Consider the following 14366-nt stretch of genomic DNA (forward strand, 5'->3'; position numbering starts at 1 on the left):
GTTCTCTCCAGAGGACCCAGCCTAGACACAAGAATTCATTATCTAAAAGCAATTGCAATGGATCTGATAGAAGAGAAAGCATAACAAGGAAGAGAGGCCTGGTCAAGCCTGAAGATTCTGCTTCATGTCACAGCTTTAAAGACCTGGCCTCTGGCTCTTCTCTACTCCGCCCGGGTCTGTGGTAGACATGACTCCACAGTGGGAGGCTCAGCAGAGCTGAAGACATGGGCCAGCAGGTAATCTGCGCATCAGGATAGGAGAGCAAATATCCAATCTGAGTGGAGACAAGCCTCCTCAGCCAGCGGGGCGGAGAAACGAGCCTACCACTTCCCACAGCAAAGAGGGAGGCCGTGAGAGCGGAGTGACGCCCAAAGCCCATGTCTGAATTCCAGCTTGGCCATTGCTGGAGGTGGCGGACTAGAGCAGTTGGTTCGCTCTGGTTTGTAAGAACCAAAGGCTAAGTTTTTAGGAATTCTGCATGCAGGCTGTTATACATAAACATTATTAAAGATTAAATTATACACTTTTACAATGAAATAAACTACATTAAAAAGGAAGGTAATGCTCAAAACTCACTGCTTCCTAAACTTTACTACATTTTACTTTACCTATGCTCTGGAAATTATTTACATCTAATGCAGCAGTATGGTGAAAGTATGATACACTCACTAGTGTGCTACTGCCCATCTCTTCCCAGCTCCGTGGTCGATTATGTCATGTTGGGAGCTTGAAACCAACCATGGTGGGAGTATTTACACCACAGAAACCGGCAAACACTACCAATGAAGATGTCTCCCACCCCCCACCCCAAGAGCTGGTTGTTAAATACAGTAGTTCCCACCCCTTATCTGCACAGGTGCCAAGACCCTCAGTGAATGCCTGAAACTGAGGGCAGTACCAAACCCCATACATACTATGTTTTTTCCTGTACATACATACCGATGAAAAAGTTTGATTTATACTAGTAAGTTAGGTGCAGTAAGAGATTAACAACTAATAATCGAACAGAACAATTATAACAAATACTGTAATAAAAGCTATGTGAGTGTGGTCTCTCACTGTGACAAGTGATCTGATAACAGAGGCAGCTACTAAGTGACGAACGCGCAGGCAGTGTATATAGCATAACTGTGCTGGACAAAGGGATGACTCGTGTCCTCGGAGGGACAGAGTGGGACAAAGTGAGCTTTCACCACGTTACTCAGAACATCGTGCAATTTAAAGTTAACTGCCTCGCGTCCAAAACGGAAAACATCCCACATGCTACGATATTTTGAATTTAATTTAAAAAATCAATTTGCAATTAATATATAGAAATAAATATATTACTCACAATTCGGGTGTTCTTGAATATTTTCAGCTGAAAATTCTCATGAAAAACGATTTTAAAGTTGGTCAGGGCTGCCACTTAGGGAAAACATTTTTTTCTATAGATGCGCGTGGCATGTGGGGAAGGTCAGCCGCTTGTGTCTACAGACGCTTATGGCATACAATGGGTTAAAACTTATGACCTGCTTATTTCTGAAAATTTCCATTTACTGTTTTCAGACCACGCTGATCACAGGTAACTGAGACAGCAAAACCACAGATAAGCGGGGAGGTCTGTATTTACCAGCACATCACTACTGATTAGCCACGTGACTTCTGGGAGTTACTTAACTTCACAAGCTTCAGTTTCTTCCTCTGTGAGAGGGTGATAATCAGTGCTCCTCACAGAACCGGGAGAATTACCTGAAGGACTGCAGGTAAAGCAGCGCAGTGCCGGCTCCTGGTAAATACTAAACATTCATTATCAATACCATTTCTTCAATACAAGACTGACTTCTTTTTCAAATTTCTTACTCAATATCTCACAAAGAGAACAACAAAGCTTAACAAAGCACAGAGACAAAAGATAGGACATATAATTCCTGGACCAGTCCCCTGCCCCATTCCTGCTGTGGATACGTGTAAATAAAGGTGTTCCTGCGCATGTTTGTGTCAGGGAAAGAAAGCGAGGCATGGATCTAGAAAGACCTTAGCATCTAGTCCTAGTGACTTTGAATTTAGAAAAAAACGAATTGATTTTAAGGAACACTATTTAATTTAAAAATTCAGTGCTGGTTAGAACAGTTTTTAGAGAAGTAAAGGAACTAGGTTTAGGAACCACTTAAAAAATCCCAGATGTTGTATTGAGCCTGAGGAAGGGATGCTAACATAATGAAACAGTCTTGCTCAGTGAGAGAAAGGGATGGAGACATCAGGGTTCCAATTGATCTGTACTTAAATAATTCTTTCCACTTTCCCTTTCTCTGCATTAAAGCTGTTTAGGTGCAGAATGACTGCTATTTGCAGGAGAACAGATGAAGGATATAGTGGAAGGATTAAGCAAAGAATGAGAAAGAACCCGAAAGAGAGTTAGAAAGCCTGAAGACAGAGATGAATGGGAAGAGGGGAGAGTGAGGGCGGCTGAGTGATAGCCCTCTATAGATAGCATTTTTCTAATTCCACTGACAGTCTGGCATCTCACATCTCATCCAGCCTCATTGCTTGGCTGTGTTCAGCCACTTTTACCTATTTTCCCTGTTGACATGGATAGAAAATTGAGCAATTACCCTTAAACTCAGAGCTCTCAGATCATCCAGATTGCTACACTTGCAGAATTAAGTCCCCAATTGCCCCTGGCTAGAAGGGGCTCAATTCAGCTTGTCCTTTAGGAATTAAACACTTTTTGGTTGGCCATAAGGATTTATTATTCCTAAGGCTTTGAGGTAGTCGATTCTGTCAAAACTGGACCCCAGGATGCACAGAGCACAGCCCTCTCCAGGGGGGACACGGCATGCTCAAGAGGCACGGGGAGCTGCCAGAAGAGGGGCGACAATTCCACCCACAGTCCTGGGTTACGCCAAGATGCAATGGTTATTTGCAAGAAAGAGCTAATCCTTTTTTTTTTTTAAGCTTTTGTTTTCAAAGACTTTCCACCTTGTAAAAGAGGTGTGGGGAATGTCCGCCCTCGGGCTGTTATAAGGCTTGTAAAATCATTTGGCCTGGCCCTGCCAAAGCATTAGGGGTGAGTTAATTAAATGTGTGACCAAATAGAGCAGGCTAATTTTTAAGTTGATAATTTTGTATGGTCTGCGAATGATGTTTTAAGTATCCAAATGGCCCTTGGCAGAGAAAAGGTTCCCCACCCCTATTCTAAAGTCATATTTTGAGACTCACAAGTTCTTTCTTAATTTGAATGAACTCGCAGGTAAACTTTGAAAGCTAAGTCCATATCTGTGTTTCCAGAGATTGTCTCAGTTTGAATACCGTTCACCTTTTTTAGAAACGAGAAATTTTTCTCCCATTGGTGTGCCTCTCAATATTCCTCCTTAAAGTTTCATGTTCTACCCAGAGTTCACACTCTAAGAGCTGGATTTAGAGCTGGAAGAGACCAAACAGGCCGGAAATGCTTCTGGGGTTAGGGAGGTGACATGCCTTTGCACCTGCTGTTTTCTCTACCAGGGTCCCCCACCCAACCGCTCCCCCCCACTGCTGGCTACTCTATCTCCCTTCAAGTTGAAGTTGAAGTCACTTCATAGCAGCCTTCCTTCGTCACCCAATTCAAATCAGTAGACTCCATCGCAATGTGTCCTTACTTAGTTAGTTGTGACAATTTCTTAGTCCCTATTTCCCTGATTGTAAGCTTTAAAAGGACAAGGACTAAGAATGTTTTGTTCACCATCAAATCCCCAGAGCCCAGCCCTATGCATTATACACAATAGGTATTCAACAAAAGGTGGTTAAATGAATGAATGAATGAACGACTTGCCCAAAGTCACTTGCAGAGATTGGGCTCAATCCTATTTCAGAGCTGACGTGTTTCTCTGACATATACAACCTTCCATGACAGAAGAGGTCTAAAAGCCTTAGGGAAAATCAGTAACTTGACTCCAAGAATACAAATGGATGATTATGTCACTAAAAGGCTGTCATCTAAGTAGGAAACATCGGTTTTGCCATCCTACAATTTGGGGATCCTGAGGTCATTTTGGGTTTGGGCTGTCCATCATTCTCAGCTGTTCTCCATAACCATGAGTCCCAACTTCCCTGAAGCATGGTGTGAGCTCTGGCTGATTCTACCTCGAATCAGCAGTCTTCAAACTTCATGAAAGGCTGTGTATGTGGGGACACTGAATATGTGCAGTTGAGAATGGACCAGAATCAAGGCTTAACTCTGCAGAATGGGCTTCTCTTCTAATTACCATGAAGCCTTTATTCCTTCTCCACACGGAGTCGCCCATTATGCCAGGCAACTTGCCTGCAAGGCCTTTCACTTTCTTCGCTACCTAACCAAGTCTACCCATCCTTCAGGACCCAGTGCAAGTTCTCCCTCAAGCGCCCTCAGCCCGCTGGGATCACTTCCTCTTCTGAACTCAGGACCCTTAGTAATGCCAACCACCAATAGCAACCACCATTTGCTGCCTTGGCCATCCATTATACTGTTGTCTTAGCTAACTAACTCCTGTCATGCCTTTCATCTTATGTTCCCCCAACAAAGTGCTGTGTTCCTTTAGAGCAGAACCCTATATGGTTCTCTAAAGCAGCGGTCGCCAACCGGTGGTCTGCGGACCACTGGTGGTCCATGAGGTCCGAAAGGTTGGCGACCGCTGTTCTAAAGGACTTGCAAATCATTTCCCAAAGGCCTAATCCAATTGACAGATGCACTTTGTTCTGTTTATGAAGTGATTTTTTAAAATTCTGTCATTTTTTGAAATAGGAATTTGAAAACTTTTAGGAGGTGCCATCTCGTGTGGGTTCACCACAGGCCCCACCGTTCTTCAGTGTCGTACCCTCCTGCTGGTCCGTGTGATTATATTATCTGCCTGGTCTCTAAAGGCACTTGAGCTTGTAGCCGGTGATGTTATTGCAAACAGTTCCCATGCAACACATTCTGCTTGACCAATAGATCCCCAAACCACCTCTAACTATCCCTCACTCTCTGTTTCTCATTCTAAAACACGCTTATCTTAAAAGTTCCTCTCTTTCTCTACTTTTCTGCTCTCTTCCCTAGGAAGGCTAAGGCATCAATAGAGGGAGGAAGTGCTTCTCTTCTCTCCCTGGGCATCTTCCCCAGGTGCCAAGAGTGAAGCGAGGGAGGCTGAATGCTGAGAAACACATTGAGAGACATGGCTCTGAAGGTTTTCTATAAAAGAAGGGGAGGGAAGGAAGGAGGGCATCACACTGGATCAGAAGCTCCTGGAGCACAAGGACTATCTTGCCACCATCTCCAGCATCTGGAGCAGCATGGCCACAGGAGGCACTGTATAGACCAGTGATGGCGAACCTATGACATGCGTGTCAGAGGTGACAGGCGAACTCATTTTTTTGGTTGATTTTTCTTTGTTAAATGGCATTTAAATACAGTGGGGCCTTGACTTAGGAGTTTAATTCGTTCCGTGACGGAACTTGTAACTCAAATTACTCGTATGTCAAATCAAAAAGTGAACGAGTGAGACATGTGATGCTGGGCTAATGTTGTGGCGTTCACTGTGATGTTCGCTGCGCCAGCTGGCAGTGAGGTATCTGAAGCTGGCTCGTAACCCAAATTTTAGCTCGCAACTCAAAGCAAAAAATCGGCCGCGAGACGGCTCGTATCTCGAAAAACTCGTTAGTCGGGACACTTGTAAGTCAAGGCCCCACTGTATATAAAATAAATATCAAAAATATAAATTTTTGTTTTACTACGGTTGCAAATATCAAAAAATTTCTAGATGTGACACGGCACTAGAGTTAAGTTAGGGTTTTTCAAAATGCTGACACGCCGAGCTCAAAAGGTTCACCATCACTGGTATAGATGCCTTCTGGCTGGCCTCCCGAAGGCAAAGGCCGAGGGTGGAAGGAGGCCAGCTGCCTGGGGGGACCCCTGGACTTTAGACATTCACTTTTATTCCCTGAGGTTCATCTTCCCCTTTGAGATTGCTCGCCAATCACCCACCCTTACCAAGTACAAGGAAAATAGCCCCTTTCCAGGGATAATGCTCTTAGCAATGACCACCTCAAAGAACCTGGATGTGATTTTCTTAAGGGAACCAGTAAGTTCCCTTACAGGTGCCCACATACCTGTTAACGTCACTGCTGAATGAGCGGCCAGGGGTGACTCAGGGCGATCACTCATGGAGCCTCCCCACCCATTGGTTATTCTAAGTTCAAAGGAGCAGCCTTCACTAGCCAACCAAGTAATTCCCTGAGCAAAGATAATTCCAGAAACTAGTTGTATGTAACATATGATTCCTACTGCATAATGGATTCTAAACATTCCCACAGAGTGAAATGGACTAAGCCAAGTGTGAAGTGTAACATATGAACTGATTTTCCATTAAAGGACTCAGGCATAACTGCACGGACAACAGATTTATGCCTGGAAGAGGCATTCCCTCCTAGAAGGTAAAATCAAGTGCACGCTCTGACAAAAAGAGTTTTATGCTTCAAACCTCCAGAGCCAAAATAAAGGCCAAATCACAAATTTCACATTGTAAGTTTATGACAGGGAAAAAAATACTAGCGGTATTCTCTGAAAATAGGTATCTTTCTTCTCTTCTTTCTTAATGAAATTGAATTAAGCATTCTATCAATCATGCTGGGTGCTCTATATCACAAATCTGGGAGCTAACATTAATATAACTACCTGTGGAAGGAGATGCCACCATAGCTGGGGGTCCACCATAGCATTTGTTACAGCCCAGAAGCCAAGAGCAAGGACACTCGGGTCAAGATCTGTATTCAAATCCTGGCCTGGGCTGTACAGCACTGGTGGTACAGTGGCAAGCACAGTGGCCTTCCAATCTTGCTGTCATTTACAAGTTGTGTGGCCTTGGGCCAGGTTTTCTTTGCCTCAATCTGTTCATGGTTAATATGGGAGATAAAGAATAATCAAAATGTCCTTTAACAGGTGAATAACCAACATGTGGCATGCCCATACAACGATTGTTATCAATAAAAATGAACAGGCCAATGATATATGCAACAACCTGGATGAATCTCAAATCATTACAAGTGAACAAAGCCAGACACAAAAGCATATATATATATATATATATATATATATATATATATATATGATTTAATTTAGATAAAATTCCAGAAAACGCAGACCACTCTATCGTGACAAAAAAACAGGTCAGTAGTTGCCCGAGGACAGGGGTAGAGGAAGGATGGACTGAAAAGTGACATGAAAGATTTTTGGGGGTGATGAAACTGTTCTACATACTGATTGTGGAGGTGATTTCATGGGACATATTCACCTGTCAAAATTCAAACTGTGCACTTTAAATGAAGGTCCTTTATTATATGTAAATTAGACCTCAATATAGTTGATTTTAAAACACTTTGCCATAGATTTATTTTGAGAATTAATGAGAGAGAAAAATGTGAACCACTAGGCTTAGTAGCTGGTACATGGTCAATGTCTGGTAATGAATGGTGAGGCAGTGATGCTGTGGACACCATGGCATCAGAGCAGAGTGTTCTCTTGGGAGTCAGACCAGAGTTCCCCTCTGAGCTACTTTGTATAATAATCTCTAAGCCTCAATTTCTTAACCTGTCAAATGACAGGTTAGGACAAGACAGACTACACAGCTGCTTAAAGCTACAACAATCTGATTCTAACCGATGGCAACCAGCACAACCTTCTAATAATATGCATCTATGATGTGTGTAAACTATAGTATTCAGAAGGCTTTGCTGTAACATTCAATAGTTACTCCTTGAAATTTGTCATTTTTCACACACTCAAAAAAATGGAGAAAGTAGGATTTCAGAAGTCCATTGAAGGGAGTTGGGAAAAGTGCAAGGAAAGGTGTGGAGAAGCCTGGAGAAGAATACCAGTTGAGTAAACCTTCTGTAGCCATGAATTTAATAAGCATCTCAGAGTTATCAGCATCATATTTTCCACGTGCACTGCTCCCCAACCGCCTAACAGCTTTGTTCAGTCTGGCAGAGGTCCTGCCGCCTTGAGTCCTTTGGCACATCCTCCTGGATGGTGCCCCTGCTCCCCTAAGCAACCAACGGCAATAGCAACAGGCAAGTTGTGAGGACAGGCAGGGCAAAAGTGTGGCCAGCAGCCACCGATCACCAAGCCACCACACGGCCCAGTTAACACTGCAGAGGACATCCTAGGTACAGATCTGAGAAAACAGATTTTGGGAACAGAAAGGCAGAACTCATTGGGAATGATTAGTGGGTGGAGAATTGGCGAGGAGTTTAGTGAGTAGAGCTAAGGAGAAATATCTGGCAAAAAGAAATGAGCTTGTCACTAAGAGATCACAGGATAGCAAAGAAAAATGCTGAAGAATGATGAGAGATGCTCATATGCTCTTAACAAGTCTGAGAGGGTAGACTGATTCCTGACCTCCAGTGACTGCTTAAACCCCCTTGGAATGAGATGAGGCAGAACTTTCCACACAATCCTTTCCTCTCCAGTCCTGAGTCCTGGCTTTAGAGGTGCCACACCAGGGTTGTCAAACTTCAGTCTGCAAAGCAATCATTCAGGGAGCTTATTGAGATTCATGCACACCCCTGGGCCCCAACTTGGTGAGTGGCCTGGGAATCTGCATGGTAAACATCATCCCAGAATATTTCACAAATGTCCTATATGACCCTTGCCCCGATCCTGTGAGTAGCTCTAAAACACAGGTAATCATCCAAGTTTTACTGATTTAATTCTCCCCTTCACTTTGTCGTCGCAGGCAAAGGTTAGTTAGTACAAGGCTGTGGGACTCTTCTTCTAGTCTTGAGAGAGTAACTGGTAGTAGACTTGCTTTCCTGCTGGAAACAATTAGAAAATTGGAAAAATATAAGGCACGACCATTTTCAGACAGTGGGCAAGGTAGAACAGGACTGTGATCCCAAGAGAAGGGAGCCCTGCAGTCACCCTGGCTTTCTGCCTAGAGGCACTGCCGGGATCCTGGCACAGCGAGGTGGAACCCCCCGCGGAGCATGGAGGGCTTGCTGAGTTGAGGAGACAGAGGTCAAAGTTTAGGGGGCTAAGGTGGCTGGAATTTGAGAAGCAGGATGTGAGAGAGGGGAGCTATGCAGGAAAAGAGATCCACAAATCTAGATGGACTGCGTACTAAGCTGTGCATGCACAGGGTCAACCTCCACAAGGCTGGGCAGAGAATTACGACCAGCAAGGAGTGAGCTAGCGATCCCCACAGCTGACACAGAACTGCCAGAGGGACAGCTCCGCCCAGGCCGGGGGAGAGTCCCGTGGAACAACCCGGCACGCAGAAGAGACACTGAGTGTCTTACTGTTCAGGGCGAACTCCAGACTTGCGTGGATAAAGCTTAAAAACGATTCTCAAAATGATCAAGTTGATCAACAAATACAATAACTGCCTACCAAAACAATATATTGTTTTTAAAGGAAGACAACTAGATCTAGACACTCAAGCTAGTAACATTCATAATGTCCAGCAGCCAACTGACAAGCTACAAATCAAGCAGAAAAATATGACTTGTAACCAAAAGAAAAATCAGTCAATAGAAACAGACTCAGAACAGATAGAGATGATAGAATTAGCAGAAAAGGACTTTAAAGCATTTACTATAAAGGTTACTATCAAGGAAAAATAAAAACATGAATAATATAAGGAGACAAATGGAAGATATATATGAAGAGAGAGAGAGAGAGAGAGAGAGAGAGAGAGAGAGAACTGAGCGGAGCTTCTAGAGCAGAAAAATACCATGTCTGAAACAACAAATTCACTAGATAGGCTTAACAGCAGACTAGACATTACAGAAGAAAAGATCAGCTACACAGCAACAGAAAACTATCCAAACTGAAGCAAAGTTTAAAATAGTTTAGGAAAAAAACAAAAAAACCAGAGCTGCAATGACCTGTGTGGCAATTTCAATTGATACAACCCACATACACGTAACTGGAGTCCCAGGAGTGAGAGGGGGAAAAAATATACTCAGAGAAATAATGGCTAAAATTCTCTGAATCTGATGAAAACAATAAATTGACAGACTCAAGAGGTTCAAGTAGATAAGCACAAAGTAAGCCACACCAAGGCATATCCTAACCAAATTGCTGAAAATAAAAGATAAAAATAAATAAACCTTAAAAGCAGCCAGAGAAGAAAAAGACACTGCATGCCAGGGAACAAAGATGAGCAGCACCACTGCCTTCTCCTCAGAAACAATGCAAACCAGAAAACGCATAATGTGAGTGCTGAAAGGGGGAAGAAGTGGTCAGCCTAGAATTCTGTATCAGGTGAAAAGACGTTTTCAGGCAAGCAAGGCTGAGAGAATTTGTTGCCAGAGGACCTGCTCTACAAAAAATGTTAAATGAAGTTTTTCGGGCACAAGGAAAATAATACCAGATGGAAGCTGAGTTCTACACAAAGGAATAGAGTGTGGAAATGGTAAACATGTGGGTTTTTTAAAAAAAGGCTTTGATTTAGCCCCAGATATAATCTCCTCTCTAGTAAGTTTCTTGTAAAAAGCTCACACAAACGTTATCGTTTCTCTTGAGTTTGAACACGGGCCTTAGCAGTGCCACAGCTACTGGCCTACTCAGTGCTGTTTCTCCTTTGCTGGCCATGCCAGCCATTCACTGAACACTCTGCATAGTGCACTGAGGATGCAAAGACAAGTGAGATGTGGTGTCTGCTGTCAGGAATTTAGAGCCCGGAGGGAAGAACATTCAAGCCAACAAAGAGCTGAAGTGTGACACTCACTTAGCTCTGCGACTATGGGCAGCTTACTTAACCTCTCTGTCCTTTAGTTCCCTCAACTATAAAATGGGGATAATGACATTATATCTCATAGGGTTGTTGTGGAGATTAAATGCTTTAACATCTATAAACTGGTAGACCAGTGCCTGATATATAATTAACACCTAACAAACATTAGCCATTGCTGCTGCTGTTACCATGTTGCCCAGGAGGTTGTAGGAGCACAGAGAAAGATCAACCAATGAACTTGTATGTGTACATGGGTAACCTAGGAATATGGACAATAGGGTGGTGTACATGGGTAACCTAGGAATATGGACAATAGGGTGGTGAAGGCCTGGGGTGGGGCGGGGGCAGGCTGGGAGAGGTCAATGGGGCAGAAGGGGACATAGGTAATACTGTCAACAATGAAGATTTTACAAGAAAGAACGTTTACAACTCAATAATAAAAAGACAAGTAACTCTTTTTTAAATGAAAAAGAGGGAGTGGATGGGAAGGGAAGGCATGGCAGAGGAGGTGATGCTTCAGCTGATTTTTGAAGGACGAGGAGTGTTGGTAGATAAAGAAGGGGTGAGCCCTAGCTGGTTTGGCTCAGTGGATAGAGTGTCAGCCTGCGGACTGAAGGGTCCTGGGTTCAAGTCTGGCCAAGGGCATATGCCTGGGTTGCGGGCTGGATCCCCAGTGGGGAGCATGCAGGAGGCAACCAATCAATGATTCTTTCTCATCATTGATGTTTCTATCTCTCTCTCCCTCTCCCTTCCTCTCTGAAATCAATAAAAAATATATATTAAAAAAAAAGAAAGGGGAGAGGTACTCCTGGCAGAGGCAGTAGCACTTAGAGCAACAGGTGCCTGAGCTGCAGTGCAGGACATGCCTCGGGGGCTCTGGGACATCTCCGAAGCCCTTCAGACTTCCTCCAAGAACGTCTTACCTCCTCCGTCATCTGATCCATCCAGGCTCTTCGGTCTGAGGCGATGACTGCGCCCAAAAAGGAAGGAAAGTAGAAAGTGAGTTTCAGGCATAGAAAGAAACAACCCCAATTTGTATTGTATCCATTCTTTCTCCTAGATGAAAAGATCTCTGATTCCAATCTCCTCCAACTTGCTCAAACCTAACTGGGCACCTGGGTCTGCCATGTATGGCTACCCAAGCTGGTACTGCATCATTGCACGGGGTAGCGTCACACAGACTATGATATGAATGCTCTCCTGCCTCTGAGGTGGGAAATTTGATGGCCCTGACTTTACACTCCATCTTCACCTGAAAACTTTTAAAAAATGTAAGTCTTAGGAGAAGGCAAGGCTTATAAACTGGCACTGCCTCTGCCCATGGGTCAGTGCTCTGATACCCAGACATGTAATTCTAAAAACCGCAGGGTGGGAGGTGTGACTGGCTACCAATGCCAAAGCCCAGGCCTTCAGTGGAAGAATTAAACCCTTAATTCAGGAAGCATGACTCCAGCCCAGACCACAGCCAGATTCACACTGCCTAGCCTATTTTTTTAATGCTGCTCAACAAAGACTGCACTGTCGACAAAGACCCCCATAGGATGCCATGAGAAGACTGCAAACATACTCTTCCATTTCTTCAAAAGCCTTCCTTCCCGACCTGGAAAAAAGAAAGAGAAGGGTTATGAGAACACGCTAGTCTCATGCATTGGCAGGGTATGTTGGACAGGGGGTTTAAAAAGTGGGTGCAAACATCCCAGCTGCTTTATTTGTCTGGATTCCTCTTCACAGACCAAGGCTCATACTCAGCATGAGGGCACTATAGACCCTGCAATGCCTTCTTATAACCTTGCTTCAGCACGTCTCCAAATTAAATGACTGAGTTTAAATGCAGGCTGAGTGAGCTCAAAAGTCAAATGAATATAGATGATATGACGTCCTCCTTTCTTTCAATAAGTACTGACCAATTTATTGAGCACTTTTTAGGACTGAGGCCTTGGGTCCCAGTTGGAGCTGTTGTGTTAACATGGGCAGCTTCCCATGAACGGAAAGGGATGAGCTAGCCATGCAGGGAGGCTGCAGGCTCAGGGCCCGTCTTTCTGTATCCGCCACGTGAAGGACCAGAAGCCCTGTGAGTGATGCTGGCGAGTAGTGCCCTCAGATATTCTGTGGGAGCAGGAAGCCTGTCACACTTGTCTAAGGCCCTGGTTCTCAAACTTGACTGTGCATGAGAACCACCCGGAAGCTTGACAGACATGCCGACGGCTGGACGTGCTGGACCTGGCAGCAGAGATGTCTGGATCAGCTGGTCTGGCAGGTAGGCAGCCCAGGAATATGCATCTTAAACAAATTTCCAGTAATTCTAACCCAAGTAGGATACTACTGACACTCTGAGAAACACCAATCTTAAGTCTTCGGAATGAGACTGGCAAATGTTGACTATTGTTGACTATATGTGGTGATTACTTTTCTGTATGCCTGGACATCACAATTATGGAGCTTTTATTTTTTGTGACTTTTAAAAATATATATATTTTATTGATTCTTTACAGAAAGGAAGGGAGAGGGATATAGAGTTAGAAACATTGATGAGAGAGAAACATCGATCAGCTGCCTCCTGCACACCCCCCACTGGGGATGTGCCCGCAACCAAGGTACATGCCCTTGACCGGAATCAAACCCGAGACCCTTGAGTCTGCAGGCCGACGCTCTATCCACTGAGCCAAACCGGCCAGGGCTATGACTTCTTTTAAGTTAGAAATCATCGCCATGATGGCAGGGGCAAAGGGCAGTGGCAATGACATGATGGCCAGGAGGCAAGATGCATGAGATGGCCCTCGACAGCGCTGGCCCACAAAGCCTCACCAGTAAGAGCTATGTTGGAACCAAACAGCAATTCCTGCAAAATGCAAATAATCCCCCCCAACAGTATAATCATAAATTAAGCCCAAGTTTAAATAGATCCGTTTCCATGAAATTTAGACCATGCCAACTGCACTGTGAAGGGAGACGGAAGGAAGGGAATGAATTTTGGCTGAAGTCAGGGAAGGAGAAGAGGATAAGTAGGTCAGGTTGGATGAACGGGATGAAATAACTCTGAAGGGATCTCCCAGACTATGTGTTTTTACTCTTAAACTCTATGTTTTTTGAGGAACCAGGGGTAGGAGGACGAGTGGGACAGAAAGGGCAGTAAGAGGGCCAAGGTAGACTGCAAAGGGATGTCCAGGGCAGCGCCACCATGGAGCTGCTGGTGATGGAGGCTTCCAATGCTGTTCTAAGTAAAAAGAATCCTAACGTAGAGCCCGAGGCAGCCGCCAAAGCTGCCTCTAAGTGGAGGAGAGAAGGCTCTGCTCCCAACTCACTACCTCTAATTGTCACGGTGAAGCTGAACTCTATAAACCCACTGTCCAAATGGCTTGATATGCCACCAACGGTAGAAGGGCTTGAATGAAAACAGGATCAGAGAATAAGGGGATTAAAAAGGCCAGGTAGCCTAGGCCAGCAATGCCTTTGTTTGTACATAAGAGACATGTCCATCTCTGGTTACCCTTAGGAATTACGACTGCATCGGTCCTTCCTAAGCAATGGGAGGTGGCAAAAGTAGCAGTGATTTTGTCTGAAGGAGACAATAATGATAAGGCTAATCTTTGGGGGGAAGGCTGATTAACTGCCATTTATCCACTCAACACCCAAAAAGGGGATGAATTTCATATGTGG

General features: G+C 44.3%; 1 protein-coding gene across 1 annotated transcript in view; it reads right to left on the reverse strand.

Moving 5' to 3' along the window:
* The window catches only part of IFT43 (intraflagellar transport 43), a 72314-nt gene that overhangs the window by 12138 nt on the left and 45810 nt on the right, over positions 1 to 14366 (reverse strand). Inside the window, exons 4-5 of the mRNA XM_070403533.1 lie at positions 12277 to 12309; positions 11633 to 11679 (exon numbers count right to left, since the gene is read on the reverse strand). Of these exons, the coding sequence (XP_070259634.1) occupies positions 11633 to 11679; positions 12277 to 12309 (80 nt within the window). The remainder of the gene's footprint in view (positions 1 to 11632; positions 11680 to 12276; positions 12310 to 14366) is intronic.

Source organism: Myotis yumanensis, unplaced genomic scaffold (assembly GCF_028538775.1).
Source record: "Myotis yumanensis isolate MYYU_CA2020_CCGP unplaced genomic scaffold, mMyoYum1.0.hap1 SCAF_1, whole genome shotgun sequence".
Classification (NCBI taxonomy): domain Eukaryota; kingdom Metazoa; phylum Chordata; class Mammalia; order Chiroptera; family Vespertilionidae; genus Myotis; species Myotis yumanensis.